Genomic DNA, 15,881 nt, shown 5'->3' on the forward strand with positions numbered 1-15,881 from the left:
CCAAGAGGGGAGGGCAGTTTTGGGTGATCAGACCAGGATGGGATGGCAGTTGTGGGTGATCAGGCCGGTGGGGGGGCAGTTGGGGGCGAGCAGGCCGGCAGGCATAGTGGTTAGGGGTAATCAGGCAGGCAGGCAGGTGAATGGTTAGGAGCCAGCAGTCCCAGATTGTGAGAGGGATGTCCTACTGCCGGTTTAGGCCCGATCCTACATCAGGCCTAAACCGGCAGTCGGACATCCCCCGAGGGGTCCCAGATTGGAGAGGGTGAAGGCCGGCCTGAGGGACACCCTCCCCCCCCCCACCCCCCCCCCCCCCGCACAAATTTCGTGCACCGGTCCACTAGTGTTTTATTATTGCTATTTGCCCTTTCTCTATAATAGAAGTGTCAGAAATGAAAGAAAATTAGTAAAATGTATATGAAAATATTCCTCCTGTCAGAGTCTGGGGTGGACCGTGAGGCCCAGAGTCAAGTCCCTGCACACCCGCAGCACCTCAAAATCATGTGAGACCCAGACCCAGCTGGCCCCACCCCATTGGGCAAGATCCAGACCCATCCGGCCCCACCCTTGTCAAGCCCTGCTGGGCAGCAGGGTGTGGGGGGGGCACAGGTCTCCCGGTGTACGCCAGGCAGGGGGTGCAGCCTCAGGTCCCCGGCCCAGCACCAGGGTGTGTGCCTTGAGGTCCCCTGGCCCAGGCCAGGGGGTGCGGCCTGAGGTCCCCTGTCAGGCCCCGCCAGGCAGGGGGTGCAGCCTCAGGTCCCCCAGCCCGGCGCCAGGGCGTGGTGCGCAGTCTGAGTTCCCCCAGTCTGGGCCGGAGCAGGGGGCATGCGTTGAGGTCCCCGTCAAGCCCTGCTGGGCAGGAGGTGCAGCCTCAGGTTGCCTGGCCTGGGCCAGGGTGGGGGACACGCCTTGAGGTTCTCCATAAAGCTCCACAGGCAGGAGTCGTGGCCTCAGGTCCCCCGTCAAGCCCCGCCAGGTTGGGGGTGTGCCCTGAGGTTCCCCGTCAAGCCCTGCTGGGCGGGGGGCACAGCCTGAAGTCTCCTGTCAAGCCCTGCCGGGGGAGGGGGGGGATGCGTGGCCTCAGGTCCCACGGCCTGGTGCCGGCGCAGGGGGCGTGGCCTGCGGTTCCCCAGCCTGGTGCCGAAGTGGGGGGTGCGGCCTGAGGTCCCCTGTCAAGCCCCACGAGGTAGGGGCGCAGTCTCAGGTCCCTGCTGATTGCTCTTTAAGGCTCATTACGGGAACTCGGCCTCCGCTGTGGGTGCAGCCATCTTGTGTTACGGAATCCCTGCCTCTACTATGGGTGCAGCCATCTTGACCATTATGGTGTGATCAATTTGCATATTTCCTCTTTGTTAGATAAGATGATGCAAAGTGTAGCAAGAAGAATGAACTGATCTTCCATTCCTGCCTTTCTTCACTAGGAGGCTCAGGGCCTTGTGGCATCCTGATTTAGCTGATATTTAACTGTGGATTGTTTTTTTTTTTTTTTTTTGTGGTACTGACTCACATATAGATGCATGATTCTAGCTTTGGAGCTTAATGGACAGTGATGGTGTTGACTGAAAAAAAAGAATAGAAGGGAAGGAAAGGTGTCTGAAAACTCTAGGTGTAGATGCCCAATAGGAGGGGTTGTGCATAAAAGGGATTTGGGAGTTAACCACCGTACCAAATGTGTAGATTGAAAAAAGGAGAAGGGCAGAGGATTGAATTCTGGGTTGGACCTAGTAGAAAAAGGGAACAATTAAGGTGATTGCATCATATAAAAACACTTTAATGTGTAAAACATTTTAAAATATTACTAACTTATAAAGTCTTTCATTATATCTCTAAAAATGGGTCCTGATTAGGTTTCCCTTTTAACCCTTTGCGGTCCAATTTTATTTTTGGAATTCAAACAGTCTGGTCCAGATTAATTGACGGGATTGAATGTTGAAGTTATCTGTCTCACTAGACCTCAGCCCAATGTTGGACCTGCTCCTAGCGCCTGGTCTGTCAAGTCAGCCTCCATGTTGGACCGAAAAGGGTTAAGCATTTTTTTTTATGGGAATCATCCTGGATTCTGTTATATGTTCTCCTTTTGCTTAAACTATACTAGGTATAGTTAAACTTTTCTTGATGACTCAGGATAGTTATTGTAAACTAGAGGCCCAGTGCACAAAATTCGTGCACGGATGTGGGGGGTGGTGTCCCTCAGCTGGGCTTGTGCCCTCAGGGGATGTCCGACTGCCAGTTTGTGGGAGACGATTGGCGGGGCACTCACCGGCTGGCCCTGCTCTCTGATTGCCACTGCTGGTTGCCTCCCTCTCGGGGGGCAGATGCTCAGTGCCCAATGGGGGGCAGCTCCTGCATTGAGCATCTGCCCCCTGGTGCTCAGTGTGCGTCATAGCAACGGTCGTTCCACCATTCGGTCGATTTGCATATTCGGGTTTTATTATATAGGATATCACTTATTGAATTTAATTAATAAACCCTTAAATTGGTTGAGTTTAAAGAACTAGGCAATTTTACCCTGTATGGACCCAAATTGCCACAGTTGGAATTCTTGAAATGTTTTTTATATTTTATAGTTTTTCCCCAGCAACCCCCATTGTCTTATATTGAGTATATTTATTAACCAGATAAACGAGGATTGTATTTGAAATAAAAATGAATGGGTTTGAAGTATGGACTGGGAGAGGTTCTCTTCATTCAGAAGTTTTAGTGTGTGGATTTGGGCCATCTGTTTGGCTGTTAATGGGTAACCTTTGCTTATTTTCTGTTTATTTTTTCTTGCTTTTTTTTTTTTTTTTTTTTTGTTCTCACCCAAGGATATTTTTTTCATTGATTTAAAAAATACATTTTTATTGATTTCAGAGAGGAAGGGAGAGGGAGCATGCCTCACACTGGGGATCGAGCCCATAACCTGGTTCATAGGTTGATGCTCAACCAACTGAGCCATGCAGACTGGGCTTCATTGATTTTTTTAGCAAAAGTGTAAGTGAGGGGGAGAGACAGAGAGAAACATCGATGTGAGAGAGACATATTGATTGGTTGCCTCCCACACAGGCCCCGATCAGGGCTGGGGATTGAGCATGCAACCTAGGTTGCCCTTGACCAGAATCAAACCCGGGACCCTTCAGCCCACAGTCTGATGCTCACCGGCTAGGGCTATTGTCTGTTTCTTGATTGAATTCTGTGTAGATATTAAGTAATTGAAACTTTATACAATATAGATTGGTTCCATAGATACTGAAGGACCTATAACAGGAGATAGCTGAGTGAGGTGGATATTTTTTTTCTTCAGGGTATAAAAGCTATTCTTCATCTTGTTCCATCCAAACTTACCAGACCATCTTTTACTTATCCTCGTCCTCCTCTTCCTCCCCCTAAATCTAAATAGGCTACCCTGTCATCCAGATACTCTACCACAACCAGCTATAATATTTTCTAAACATACTCTGAACTTTCCCTTCCTCTCAGTCCTTTCCTTTTCTACTTGATGAAAGAAATCCTTCTCATCCTTCGATATACAACTCATGGCCCCATCCTCAGGCAGACTAAATCTTTTCCTTCTAAATTTCCCAAATCATTTCATACATAACATCCTTCATACAATTTAAGAAGTTTACTTATATTTATTACTGGTCTACCTGATAGAATTTACCAATAAACTAAGTTTTCCTCAAATTTTAATGTACATCGGAATCTCTTTGATATAAAAAACTAGATCCTTAAAGTTTGTTTCAGTAGATTTGGGGTTGAGCCTGGGGATCTGCATTACTATTATTATTTTTAACAAGTATTGTGGTTAGTTCTGATCTAGGTTGTCCAAGTGGTATAGGCACCTCTCACTGACACCAGAGAAGTGTTACCAGACAGGACAGCCCCAGAGTCAGTGGGAGAGGGCTGTCCCCAACCTCCATCCTTGTCTTCTCATATATAAATTTATACGAGAGACTTTGACTGTGTTGTGAAAAGCCAATTTATTAACGCAATTAAAGCATGCACCTTTATTGAAAAAGCAAGGCAAGTAAACCTATACATCTGGCTTATGAAGCTCAGACAGGCTCTCTGCTAATCTGAAGAGCAAGATGGGTTGGGGTCTGAGGTGTTATATACCCTCTTGTCTATAGGCCTCAAAATTCCTCTGCTGAATATTTTGGTAGAAATTAATTCTCAAGGTCTTCCCCCCCACCCCCACCCCCCCTTTTTTTTTTACTTTGTTGTGGCCTTCCCAGTAATCATGAGAAACACCTGGCAACTTTATCTTGCCAGGTCTTGAGATTGCTGGCTTCTCTAAAACTTCCCTTTTTTCCTTTTCCTTTTACCCCTCTCTTTCTGCATTCTCTCATTAAGGTGGTTTCTTTAACCATTTACTTTGTGTTCTTGGCTGGGAAGATAATGGCTTGTTAGTTACAAGCTGGCTGCAAATTGCCCACACTGTTTGGCCTGTTTTAACTTTCCTGTCTCAGTTTCCCTATCCCCCCTGCCCTGGAATCTTGTAACATAAGTACTGTATTTGCAAAACCAAGGATCAACTAGTCAATGAATCCCTTCAGGGCATGGGTTGTAACTAACCCACTTTTGTATTTTCAGGCCTATCATGTAGGTGGTGCTAAGTGGGTGTTCTTAAAATGAATTGTGTTTACTCTGGAAGGCCTTTCAGTAATGTCATGTTTAAGTTGAGACTCAAATTCTTGAGAGCTTTTAATGAAGGTGTAAGAAATAGCATAAGACAGCATTTCTCAAGTTGTTTCCAAAATACTACTGCTAGGACATGCTTTGTGGAAAAGGGTTTTTAGCGGAAAATGCAACTCCAGCCCTCACCAACCTTTCGGATCTCACAGACCACCAGTTGGCGACTGCTCGATAGACTATAGCCCGCAAGTTTGAGAAAGGCAGGCTTGGATTCAGGTAGGTAGTGGCTGTTGAAATGCAAAAGGTTTTAAGTGAAAGACTTTAACTGTAGGATCTGGCAACTAATTAAATCTGGCAAAAAGATCTGGACATTTTATTTTATTTTATTTTTTTATTATTTTTTAAAAATATATTTTATTGATTTTTTACAGAGAGGAAGGGAGAGAGATAGAGAGTTAGAAACATCCATGAGAGAGAAACATCGATCAGCTGCCTCTCGCACGCTTCCTACTGGAGATGTGCCCGCAACCAAGGTACATGCCCTTGACCGGAATTGAACCCGGGACCCTTCAGTCCGCAGGCTGACGCTCTATCCACTGAGCCAAACCGGTTAGGGCAGATCTGGACATTTTAATTCAAAGTTCTAAGTGGTCTGCATACTTTTTGTATACATATTTTGACTTCTAAGATGGAAAAAAAAAATCATTATATTACTGACAATTAAAAAGATGTACAATAGCCCTAGCTGGTTTTGCTCAGTGGATAGAGCATCAGCCTGTGGACTGAAGGGTCTGGGGTTTGATTCTTGTCAAGGGCACATGTCCGGGTTGTGAGCTCAATCCCCAGTAGGGGGCGTGAAGGAGGCAGTTGATCAGTGATTCTCTCTCATCAATGATGTTTCTATCGCTCTCTTCCTTCCTCTCTGAAATCAATAAAAATATATTTAAAAGAAAGATGTACAATAGCAGGGAATAAAAAATTGAGTTTGTTTATTTTGTTTGCATTTTAACTTTTTAGTAGGGTAAAATTTATTCTGGTAAGGCTTACCTTCTGTCTGGAAAGATTCCATGTAGAAATCATTAACTTAAATCGAAAACAATAATACAAAAGTTTTTCCTGGAAAAAAATTAGATTCTCTTCTTTAAGTAACTGGGGAGCTGCAGGACAGGTGGTCAATTCTGATTGATTTAATTTGAGAGGCTTGTTTATCGGAAACTACTTAGTGCTGACAAATCTAAGTACACCTTTATATTATAACTAGAGGCCTGGTGCACGAAATTTGTGCACAGGTAGGGTCCCTAGGCCTGGCCGGCCATCAGGGCTGATCTATGGGGTGATTGGGGCCCCCGCTCGCACCCGCCTTGCTGGCCCCACCCCCGCCATCGGTCGCCGTCTTTGGGGTGACCGGCACGGTGATCGGGTCCCCTGTTAGCACCTGTTTTGGCTTGGCGCCGCCTGCTCACCTGTCTACCATCCCACCACAGTCCCACTCTTGTCGGGGCCTGTCAGGGCTGGCAGCTCCTCCACTGCCACCAACTGCCAGTGCTGCGTTGCCTATGCCTGCCATGTTGTGCACTGCCCCTTGGTAGTCAGCGCACATCTAACTCCCGGTCAGTTGAACTCCTGCCCGCGGGGACAATTTGCATATTAGTCTTTTATTATACTAGAAGCCTTGTGCACAAAATTCGTGCACAGCAGGGGGGGGGGTCTTTCAGCCCAGCCTGCACCCTCTTTCAATCCAGGACCCCTTGGGGAGTCTGACTGCCAGTTTAGGCCCTTCCTGCGGGATAGGACCTAAACCGGCAGTCAGACATCCCTCTCGCAATCCGGGACTGCTGGTTTCTAACCGCTCTCCTGCCTGCCTACCTGATTGCCCCTAACCACTCTGCCTGCCTGATCGCCCCTAACTGCCTCTGCCTCGGACCCTGCCACCGTGGCTTCATCCGGAATGATGTCCAGAAGGTTGTTCTGCTATCTGGTCTAATTAGCATATTATGCTTTTATTATTATAGACTAGGGGCCCAGTGCACGAATTTGTGCACCTTGAAAGAAACTGTGAGCTATGAGGCTGAGGTGGGCACAGGGGCGGGTCTAGGCCCATCCTCTGCACCCCCGCCCAGCCTCTCTTGGCTCGGCCCCTGGTCTCCTGTCTGCCAGCAGTCCCGCTCTTGCTGCCCCCACGCACTGATGGCACTGGCCCTGCTCGTACCCGCTGATGGACCAGAGCGATTTGGGCCAGTGCCAGCAGCAGGTGCAAGTGGCAGCTGCAGCCCCGATCGCTCCTCAGGAGCAGGGGGAAATGGAGAAGCCCTCAGGGGCGATCAGGGCTGGCAGCCACCGCTTGCACCCGCTGATAGAGCCGAGTGATCGGAACTGGTGCCGGGCACCAGCAGCAGGTGTGAGCAGCAGCTCTGGTGCTGGCTGCAGGTGTGAGCGGGGCTGGCGCTGGCAGTGGGTGCAAGCGCTGGGCAGGACCGCGGTGCGTGCGGGAGCAAAGAATTTTCAGTAACTACCAGAGGCTCGCCTCAATGACAGCGACTGGTGTCCTGCCTTGGTCTGGTGCCCCTGCTCACCTGCTCCACTAGCCAGCCGCTACCGACACCCGCCATGGTCCGCACACACCCCATGGTGGTCAGCTCACAGCATAGCGACCAGTTATTTGGTTATTACACCATTCGGTCTATCTGCATATTAGCCTTTTATTATATAGGATTATAATGCATTCAATTTGGATAGTTGCAAAATTCTTTCATACTACATCAAATTATAAAGCCGATGTATTTGGCCTTGAGAATCATAGACTTTATGTAAAACAAAAACACTGATTTTTATCACTTATTTATACTATAGGGCTTAAAATAATTATTAAGGAAACTTTACTATAAGATTCAAAACATTTTTAATAAACTAACTTCCATAAAACATTTTGCAGTCCATATTCACTAAGCAGAGGAAATACCTTAAGTTTGGAGAATTGGGACTCTGCAAATAAACTTATTTCTTGAAAAAATAAACTAGTACATTTGGATGACAGAAATGAGTATCAGAAAGATAGGTTAAAATAGAGAAATGTTTCAGATAAGACCTTAATGTTTCTTCCTTTTTACTGTCTTTTCAGACAAATGACCATGGAAACAATTGAATCTCAACAGGATGGAAGTGTAACAGATTCTGTGACAGAGAGAGAATCTGCAAATATGCAGGCCCAGACTGGTCAAAATTCAATCCCTAATTTAGCTCAGGTAAATTCATTGTAGGCAATAGGCAGACACTGATGAAAGTTAAACTATATGAAAATGAGAATTATGTTTAGATTCTGTTTTATTGCAATTGATCTTAAGTTTCCCTTGTTTCCTGGTTAGGTATCCTTATTGATTTGATGTAGAAGGGAATCTGCATGATTGAATTACTTTTGCGTTGTAACAGACACTTTGCACCACTTTCCACCACTTATGCAAAGGAAAAATAAAAACCTCTCCATAATATGTAATCCTCAGGTTAATATTTATATACTAGAGGCCCGGTGCACAAAAATTTGTGCACTCAGGGGGTGGGGGGAAGTCCCTCAGCATGGCCTGTGCCCTCTCGCAGTCTGGGACCCCTCGGGGGATGACCACCTGCTGGCTTAGGCCTGCTCCTCAAGGGATTGGGCCTGAGCTGGCAATCAGACATCCATCTGGCAGCCCAGCAGCCCTCGGGGGATGTCCATTTGCCAGCGGGGAGCAGACCTAAGCTGAAGTCGGACATCCTTAGCGCTGCTGAGGAGGCAGGAGAGGCTCCCACCACGACGGCTGTACTGGCAGCCATGAGCCTGGCTTGTGGCTGAGCAGAGCTCCCCCAGGTGGGAGCGCACTGACCACCAGAGGGCAGCTCCTGCATTGAGCGTCTACCCCCTGGTGGTCAGTGTGTGTCATAGTGACCAGTCATTCCCAGTCTTTCTGCTGTTAGGGTCAGTTTGCATATTACCCTTTACTATATAGGATAGAGGCCTGGTGCATGGGTGGGGGCCGGCGGGTTTGCCCTGAAGGGTGTCCCGGATCAGGGTGGGGGTCCTGCTTGGGTGCCTGGCCAGCCTGGGTGAGAGGCTGATGGCTGTTTGCAGCTGGTCACACCCCCTTCAGGGTGGGGGTCCCCACTGGGGTGCCTGGCCAGTCTGGGTGAGGGGCTGAGGGCCGTTTTCAGGCTGGCCTGCGACTGAAGCTCCCAGCCTCTTCTTTTTTTCTTTTTTTTTATTCTGGGATTTATTTACCTTCTATAATTGAAACTCTGTTGCCTTCACTGGCGCTCCCAGCTCTGAGGCCGCGGCTGGCTGAAAGCCGGTATCTGGGGTTTGTTTAGCTTCTATAATTGAAATTTTGTTGCTTTTGGAGCTTAGAGCAGGCCACGGCAGGCGGGGAACCTTGGCTTCCTCCATCACTGGAGCAAGCATACCTCCTGCTCGCTTCAGCTGCGTGGCTGCTGGCTGCCATCTTTGTTGGCAGTTAATTTGCATATCTCGCTTATTAGCCAATGGGAAGCGTAGCGGAGGTACGGTTACTTACCCTTTTCCTCTTTTATTAGATAGGATATTTTGATTTCAGAGAGGAAGGAAGAGGGAGAGAGAGATGGAAACATCAATGCTGAGAGAGAATCACTGATTGGCTGCTTCCTGCATGCCCCCCACTGGAGATTGAGCCTGCAACCTGGGCATGTGCCCTTGACTGGAATCAAACCAGGGATCTTTCAGTCCCCAGGCCAATGCTCTTATCCACTGAGCAAAACAGCTAGGGCCTCAAATTATTATTATTTGAGAAGGTTGGTAATTCCAAATTCTCTAGTTTTATACTCTTATTTATAAATATGTCAGAAGTCTTACTGTTTGCCCAGTATATATTTGATTTAATCTTTATTTTCTTTTTTAAAAAAGTTAGGTCTTAAACTTTGTTTTCTAGCTTCTAAAATTTCTGAGATACCTATAAGAATATAGATAGTTATAGTAAAAGCAAACTCATGTATTTATTTAGTTAATCAAATATTTATTGAGTATCCCCAGTATCTAGGCACTATTCTAGATGCATGGGGACATGTGGTTCTTGGCCTTAAAAATGGGTTAGTGGGATAGACAGGTATTTTTTTAAAAAATATTTTTTTTAATGATTTCAGAGAGGAAGGTAGAGGGAGAAAGAGATAAAAACATCAATGATGAGAGAGAATTATTGATCGGCTGCCTCCTGCATATCCCCTACTGGGGATTGTGCCCGCAACCCAGGCATGTACCCTTGACCGGAATTGAACCCAGGACTTTTAGTCCAGAAGGCTGACACTTTATTCAGTAAGCCAAACTAGCTAGGGCTAGACAGGTATTTAACTGATAGCAAGAAGATGTACAAAACCACTAAAACATATAGAGGAGGGAGAAGCCAGTTGACTAGGAGTGCTTTGCAGAGGAATTGACTTTGGAGCTAGATGTAAAGGGTGTGTAGGAGTTTGCCAGCTAGGTAGGGATAGGGAAGAAAATTCTAGTCCAGGGAATACTGTGCAGACAGAGAATTGCAGGTACCGAAGTTAGTGTCTGGGCTGGGAATTGGAGCTGGGCAAGGTCAGCAGAAGGTTGTATACATTTGAGAATGTAGAGTATCCTGTATTCTAAATATTCTTGAAATATTTTCCAGTGTTCACTGTGTTTAGAACACTTAGCAGCTGTGTGGAGGTTGTATTGGAAGTCAGCGAGCCAGTAGGAGGTTATCATTTGGGTGGAGTCATGGTAGTGTGGGGACAGCAGCAGTGAGATTTCCACTGTATCTTGAAAGGAGTATATCTAGGGCCTGATGGCTGACTAGATGGCTTGGGGGCACACCAGGCATTTCCTGGGTTGTCTCAGGCCAGAATGGTTCCCTTGAGTTCTCTTCTGAGACTAGGTACGCCCCATGCACCCAGCCTGCTAACTCTTTTAAGCTCCTGACACCCACTCACCCCACAGAGGTTTCTCCTCCTAAGTATTCTGTGGAGCTGCATCTCCCTGGCAACATTCTTCTTTGTTACCTTGGAAGACTGGCATGCAGACACCATTGCTATTTAAGGAAAAAAAAATAGCACCCTTTTTCTTACTTAAAAAAATAATAATGCATGTTCATTGAAGAAAATTAAGTAAATATCTACACTAATAAAAGAGAAACATGGTAATTAGCGTACAACCGCTACCCTTCCCATTGGCTAATCAGCATATCCTTATGCAAATTAACTATCAGCCAAGATGGCAGCTGGCAGCCATGCACTGAATCGAGCAGGGGGGCTTGCTGGCTCCAGTGACGGCGAACTCCAACGTTCCCTGCCTCACTTGCTGGCCTCTCAGCTGCAACTCTAAGCAACTATGTACTATGTTGCAAATAAGAAGCTAAACAAAACCCCAGAAACCAGCTTTCATTCAGCCAGGTTCAGCCAGCCGGACCGCAACATTGTATTGATGTTTTCAGCAGTGAGGCCTCAGAGCTAAAGTTGGCCCAGAATAAAAAAAAAAAAAGAAAAGAAAAAAAGGAGCGGTTGGGAGCTTTAGTCACCCGCTTCCGGAAAACAGCCCTCAGCCCCTCACCCAGACTGGCCAGGCACACCCTGATCCAGGACACCCTTCAGGGCAAACCAGCCAGCCCCTACCCATGCACCAGGCCTCTATCCTATATAGTAAAAGGGTAATATGCCTCCCGACACCGGGATCAGCGGAGTAGCGAGGCTCCCAGCACCGGGATCAGCGTGACAGGGGGCAGCGCCCAAACCCCCTGATCAGCCCTGCTCTGTGCCTGATAGGGTGGAGCTCCCCAATCCCCTGATTGCCCTGCGGCTCTGTGTTTGACAGGGTGCGGCGCACCAACCCCCTGATCGGTCCTGCTCTGTGTGTGACAGGGTGCGGCACCCCAACGCCCCCCCCCCCCCCGCCCCCATGGGCCCTGCTCTGTGTGTGACAGGGTAGAGCCATAACCTCCCCATTGGCCCTGCCCTGAGTGTGACAGGGTGCAGCGCCCCAACCCCCTCATCTGCCCTGCTCTGTGTGTGACAGGGGGCGGTGCCCCAGATCCCCTATCGGCCCTACTCTGTGAGCGACAGGGGGGAGCTCCTCAACCCCCTGATCGGCCCTGCTCTGTGCGTGACAGGGGGGAACTCCCCAACCCCCTGATGGGCCCTCCTCTGTGTGTGACAGGGGGGAGCTCTCCAACCCCCTGATCGACCCTGCTCTGTGGGTGACGGGGTGGCGCCGCAACCTCCCCATCGACCCTACCTTGATTGTGACAGGGGGCGGTGCCCCAACCCCCCAATTGGCCCTACCCTGAGTGTGACTGAGGGTGGCATTGCAATCTCCCGATCCGCCCTGCTCTGTGCATGACGGGGCGGCGCCCCAACTCCCCAATCAGCCCTGCTCTGAGCCTGACCAGGGGCTGCACCTAGGGATTGGGGGTGCCCTCTGCCACCCGGGAGCAGGCCTAAGCCAGTAGGTCGTTATCTCCTGAGGGGTCCCAGACTGCGAGAGGGCACAGGCCGGGCTGGGGGGCCCCCCCTCCCCCTCCCTGAGTGCACAAATTTTTGTGCACCGGGCCTCTAGTATATTATTATAAAGAAGAAAATAAAATATCTCCTTAATATTGAGAAATATAATTATTGTTAGCATTTGGTGTATATTCTTTAGTCATCTTTGTGTGAATAGTATAGAGTGTACATATATTATTTCATGAATTTGGTATCTTCTAGAGTTTTTATGATTCCTGGGCTGAAATTCTGCCCTTCCTTGCCTAAGTGGTAGTCTAAGCAAAGCTTCCTCCTGCCTCCACTTCCCTCCCTTTAGAAACTGGCTCACTGACCTCCACACAGGCCTTTTCCCCAGCATTCTGGGCCTGCACAGTCAAAACAATAGATCTCCGTTGTCTAAAGATAATAATTTGCAATTCTGAGGACCTTCAACCTGGGTGAGCCTCAGAAGTTGCTAAAGATGTCAAATAATATGAAGCGTTCAAAATAACCTTGGATTTATGAGGTTTTGGAATTGGAGTCCAATTAACAAAAACTAGGTTTTAGTAGGTTAGAGAATAAATATGGGGAAGAGGAAGTGGAAATTGGGAGTATAGATTCCTCGAGAAACGTTTCTGTGAAATAACAGAGAAAGATGGGTCTGTGAGACAAAGAAGAGAACTGGGGTGTGGGAAAGTTAGGTGTGTTTTGAACAAAATAGAAGGGGGAAATAAAGACTTGAGAAGGCTGCATCACAGAGCTAGAAAAAGCCTGTGGTTTACATTTATAGTCCTTAACTTCTTTCAAAATCTCAAACCTATCAAATGTTGATATTCATTAAATCTAGATAGCAAGTTCATGGACTTGCTATATTATTCTGTTTCTTAAATATTTAATAAAAAAAATAAATTCTTGCCCTCCCTGGTTTGGCTCAGTGGATAGAGCATCAGACTGCAGACTGAAGAGTCCCAGGTTCAATTCCCGTCAAGGGCACATGCCCTAGTTGCAGGCTCAATCCCCAGTTGGGGGCGTGCAGAAGGCAGCGGATCAGTGATTCTTTCTCATCATTAATGTTTCTATCTCTCTCTCTCCCTCTCCCTTTCTCTCTGAAATCAATAAAAATATATTAAAAATAAATAAAAGTAAATTATGGTTTTTATCTTTCACCTAATAGGAATGTTAAGATATTAAGAAATAATCTGTATGTGGGTTCATTGATTATTTTGGTTAAATAAGAGTTATCCTCGCCCTAGATAGTTTGGCTCAGTGGATAGAGTATCAGCCCACTAACTGAAGAGTCCCGGATTCGATTCTGGTCAAGGGCATGTATCTTGGTTGCAGGCTCGATTACATCCAGACCATGGTTGAGGCACATGCAGGAAGCAACGAATCAATGTGTCTCTCTCACATCGATGTTTCTCTCTCTCTGTCTCTTCCACTCCTTTCTACTCTCTCTAAAAATCAAAGGAAAATTATCCTCAGGTGAGGATTAACAACAACAACGAAAGAGTTATCCTCAATGTCATGATTTTGAAGAATTAGTACACAATTCTCAGCAGTCAAAATTTTCTAAACATAATTACCAATTTAGACTTTTATGATGCCTGAATTTGTTCATTTATGACTAGTTATTATTATTATTATTATTATTGTTATGCAGTATTATATAATAGAAGGATTAGAAAATCATACTAAAATTTTTATTAATTCTATAATGTATGCTAAAAGTGATTGACTCTTCCGAATAATTCCACATGTCATTGTATTTACTTGTCACTTATTTTATTCAAACTGGAGGATTGTAAATTCTTGGAAATTTTAGATGTAATTCAGTTTTGTATAAAGAGAAATTTTTAATACTTTCCTTTTTACATGCTCAAATTATCATTACATAGTGTGGAAACAAAAGGTGTGATCAAAAGATTTAGTCACTTTGATCCTTTGCATCTGGTCATTTAATAGTAGTGTTGCTGGTGGAAATGGGGTCCTTTCACGGAGTCACAAGAAAAGCATTTTGGGAGACCCATGCATGGGAAGATGAGATGTAGTGGTAAAGTTTATTAGAATAGAAATAGCCCTAGCCAGTTTGGCTCAGTGGATAGAGTGCTGGCCTGTGGATTAAAAGGACTATTATTTGATTCCAGTCAAGGGTACGTACCTTGGTTGCAGGCTCCTCCCAGGCCTGGGCTCTGGTCAGGGCACATGCAGGAGGCAACCAATCGATGTGTTTCTCTCACATAGATATTTCTCTCTGTCCTTCTCTCTCTCTTCTAGTCTCTCTAAAATCAATGGAAAAATATCCTCAGGTGAGGATTAAAAATAAAGAATAGAAATAGAAGGCTGCCCCAGATTCCCAGTGTCTCATCTCCTTTGGTCCTACTGTCTATCAAGCTCAGAGGAAAGACCAGGGTCCACAAATTCTTTGATTCAGTTTACACCAAAGCTTAGTCCAGTTCAGCCTTTGTTCCTCCAGTTAGTGTCTAGTGTCGTTTCTATCCCCCCCCCCCTCCCAGCCCCCTGTTGTGCTCCAGCTGGAGCTACATTGCCGTTCTCAGGCAGCTGCTAGGCCCACATGGCTGCTACTGAGAGAGAACATGTGAACAAATATATGTTACAGGACCATAGAAAGAGCTTGCCTTTGTTAAGATTGGATTGATTATATTATCTTGGGCTTGGAAAAGACCAGGTGCTCTTTCAAGCTATACAATCAATTTTCCAATCCTGCCCGGGCTGATGTTGGGCCCTCTCCCTAACCAATCCCATTTCCTAGATCTTTTGGGGTTCTGTGTCCCCTATCCAATCTGATCCTTTCCCCAGGCTAGACAGACAGGTCTTTATGATCGCCATCTTGGCTCCTACTCCATATGCCTCAGAGTAGAAGCACCTCCCCCTGTGCTATCTTGTCTTTTACTGGGCATGTGCCCAGTAGAAGAATTTCCTCTTTATTGTTTTTTTCCTGTGCCCCCTCGCCCCCCTCCCCCTCCAGTCCAGACAGTGGACCAGTTGTACCCTGGGGAGATTGGAAAGCTGGCCCTTTCTTCCCACAGGGGGGCGGGAGGGGTGTTAATCCCCTTGGTGACATAATGCTGTTATCTCCTGAGGTGTCTGAAGCTGTAACTTCAACACTTAGACTTTATTGTCTGATTTAGCCCCCTAGTTTATTAATGCTTAATAATGTCTGATTCCCTTTGCTTCCTTACTTTATTTATACCTAGCTACTTACACTGACAGTAGTGGTTTTGAGTACCCTGGCCTTTCCATAGCATCTGCTAGTCAAGTTTACTCTGCAAATCATCCCAAGATCTGAAAACTTGAGCTTGCTCTTGGCCGACAGGCCTCTGTTGTACTAACTCAGGGGTCCTCAAACTATGGCCTGCGGACCACATGCAAATACAAATATTGTATTTGTTCCCGTTTTGTTTTTTTACTTCAAAATAAGATATGTGCAGTGTGCATAGGAATTTGTTCATAGTTTTTTTTTAACTATAGTCCGGCCCTCTAACGGTCTGAGGGACAGTGAACTGGCCCCCTGTTTTTTTCTTTTTTTTAATATATTTTATTGATTTCTTACAGAGAGGAAGGGAGAGGGATAGAGAGTTAGAAACATCGATCAGCTGCTCCCAAACTGGGGATGTGCCCGCAACCAAGGTACAGGCTCTTGGCCGGAATCGAACCTGGGACCCTTAAGTCTGCAGGCCAACGCTCTATCCACTGAGCCAAACCGGTTAGGGCTAACTGGCCCCCTGTTTAAAAAGTTTGAGGACCCCTGTACTAACTGATTGTGGGAGGCAGTA

General features: G+C 46.6%; 1 protein-coding gene across 10 annotated transcripts in view; it reads left to right on the forward strand.

Moving 5' to 3' along the window:
- Positions 1-15,881, forward strand: part of CREM (cAMP responsive element modulator) — a 103,804-nt gene that overhangs the window by 21,603 nt on the left and 66,320 nt on the right. For 6 of the 10 annotated variants that reach the window (XM_070429635.1, XM_070429496.1, XM_070429505.1 and 3 more), the window contains one exon: positions 7,733-7,856. The exons of 3 other annotated variants lie outside the window; for them this stretch is intronic. In XM_070429635.1, coding sequence (XP_070285736.1) covers positions 7,733-7,856 — 124 coding nt within the window. Of the gene's footprint in view, positions 1-7,732; positions 7,857-15,881 lie in introns of those variants that run through there. One more of the 10 variants, XM_070429608.1, reaches the window with a different exon arrangement.

The sequence above is a fragment of the Myotis yumanensis genome, unplaced genomic scaffold (genome assembly GCF_028538775.1).
Source record: "Myotis yumanensis isolate MYYU_CA2020_CCGP unplaced genomic scaffold, mMyoYum1.0.hap1 SCAF_1, whole genome shotgun sequence".
In the NCBI taxonomy this organism is placed as follows: Eukaryota; Metazoa; Chordata; class Mammalia; order Chiroptera; family Vespertilionidae; genus Myotis; species Myotis yumanensis.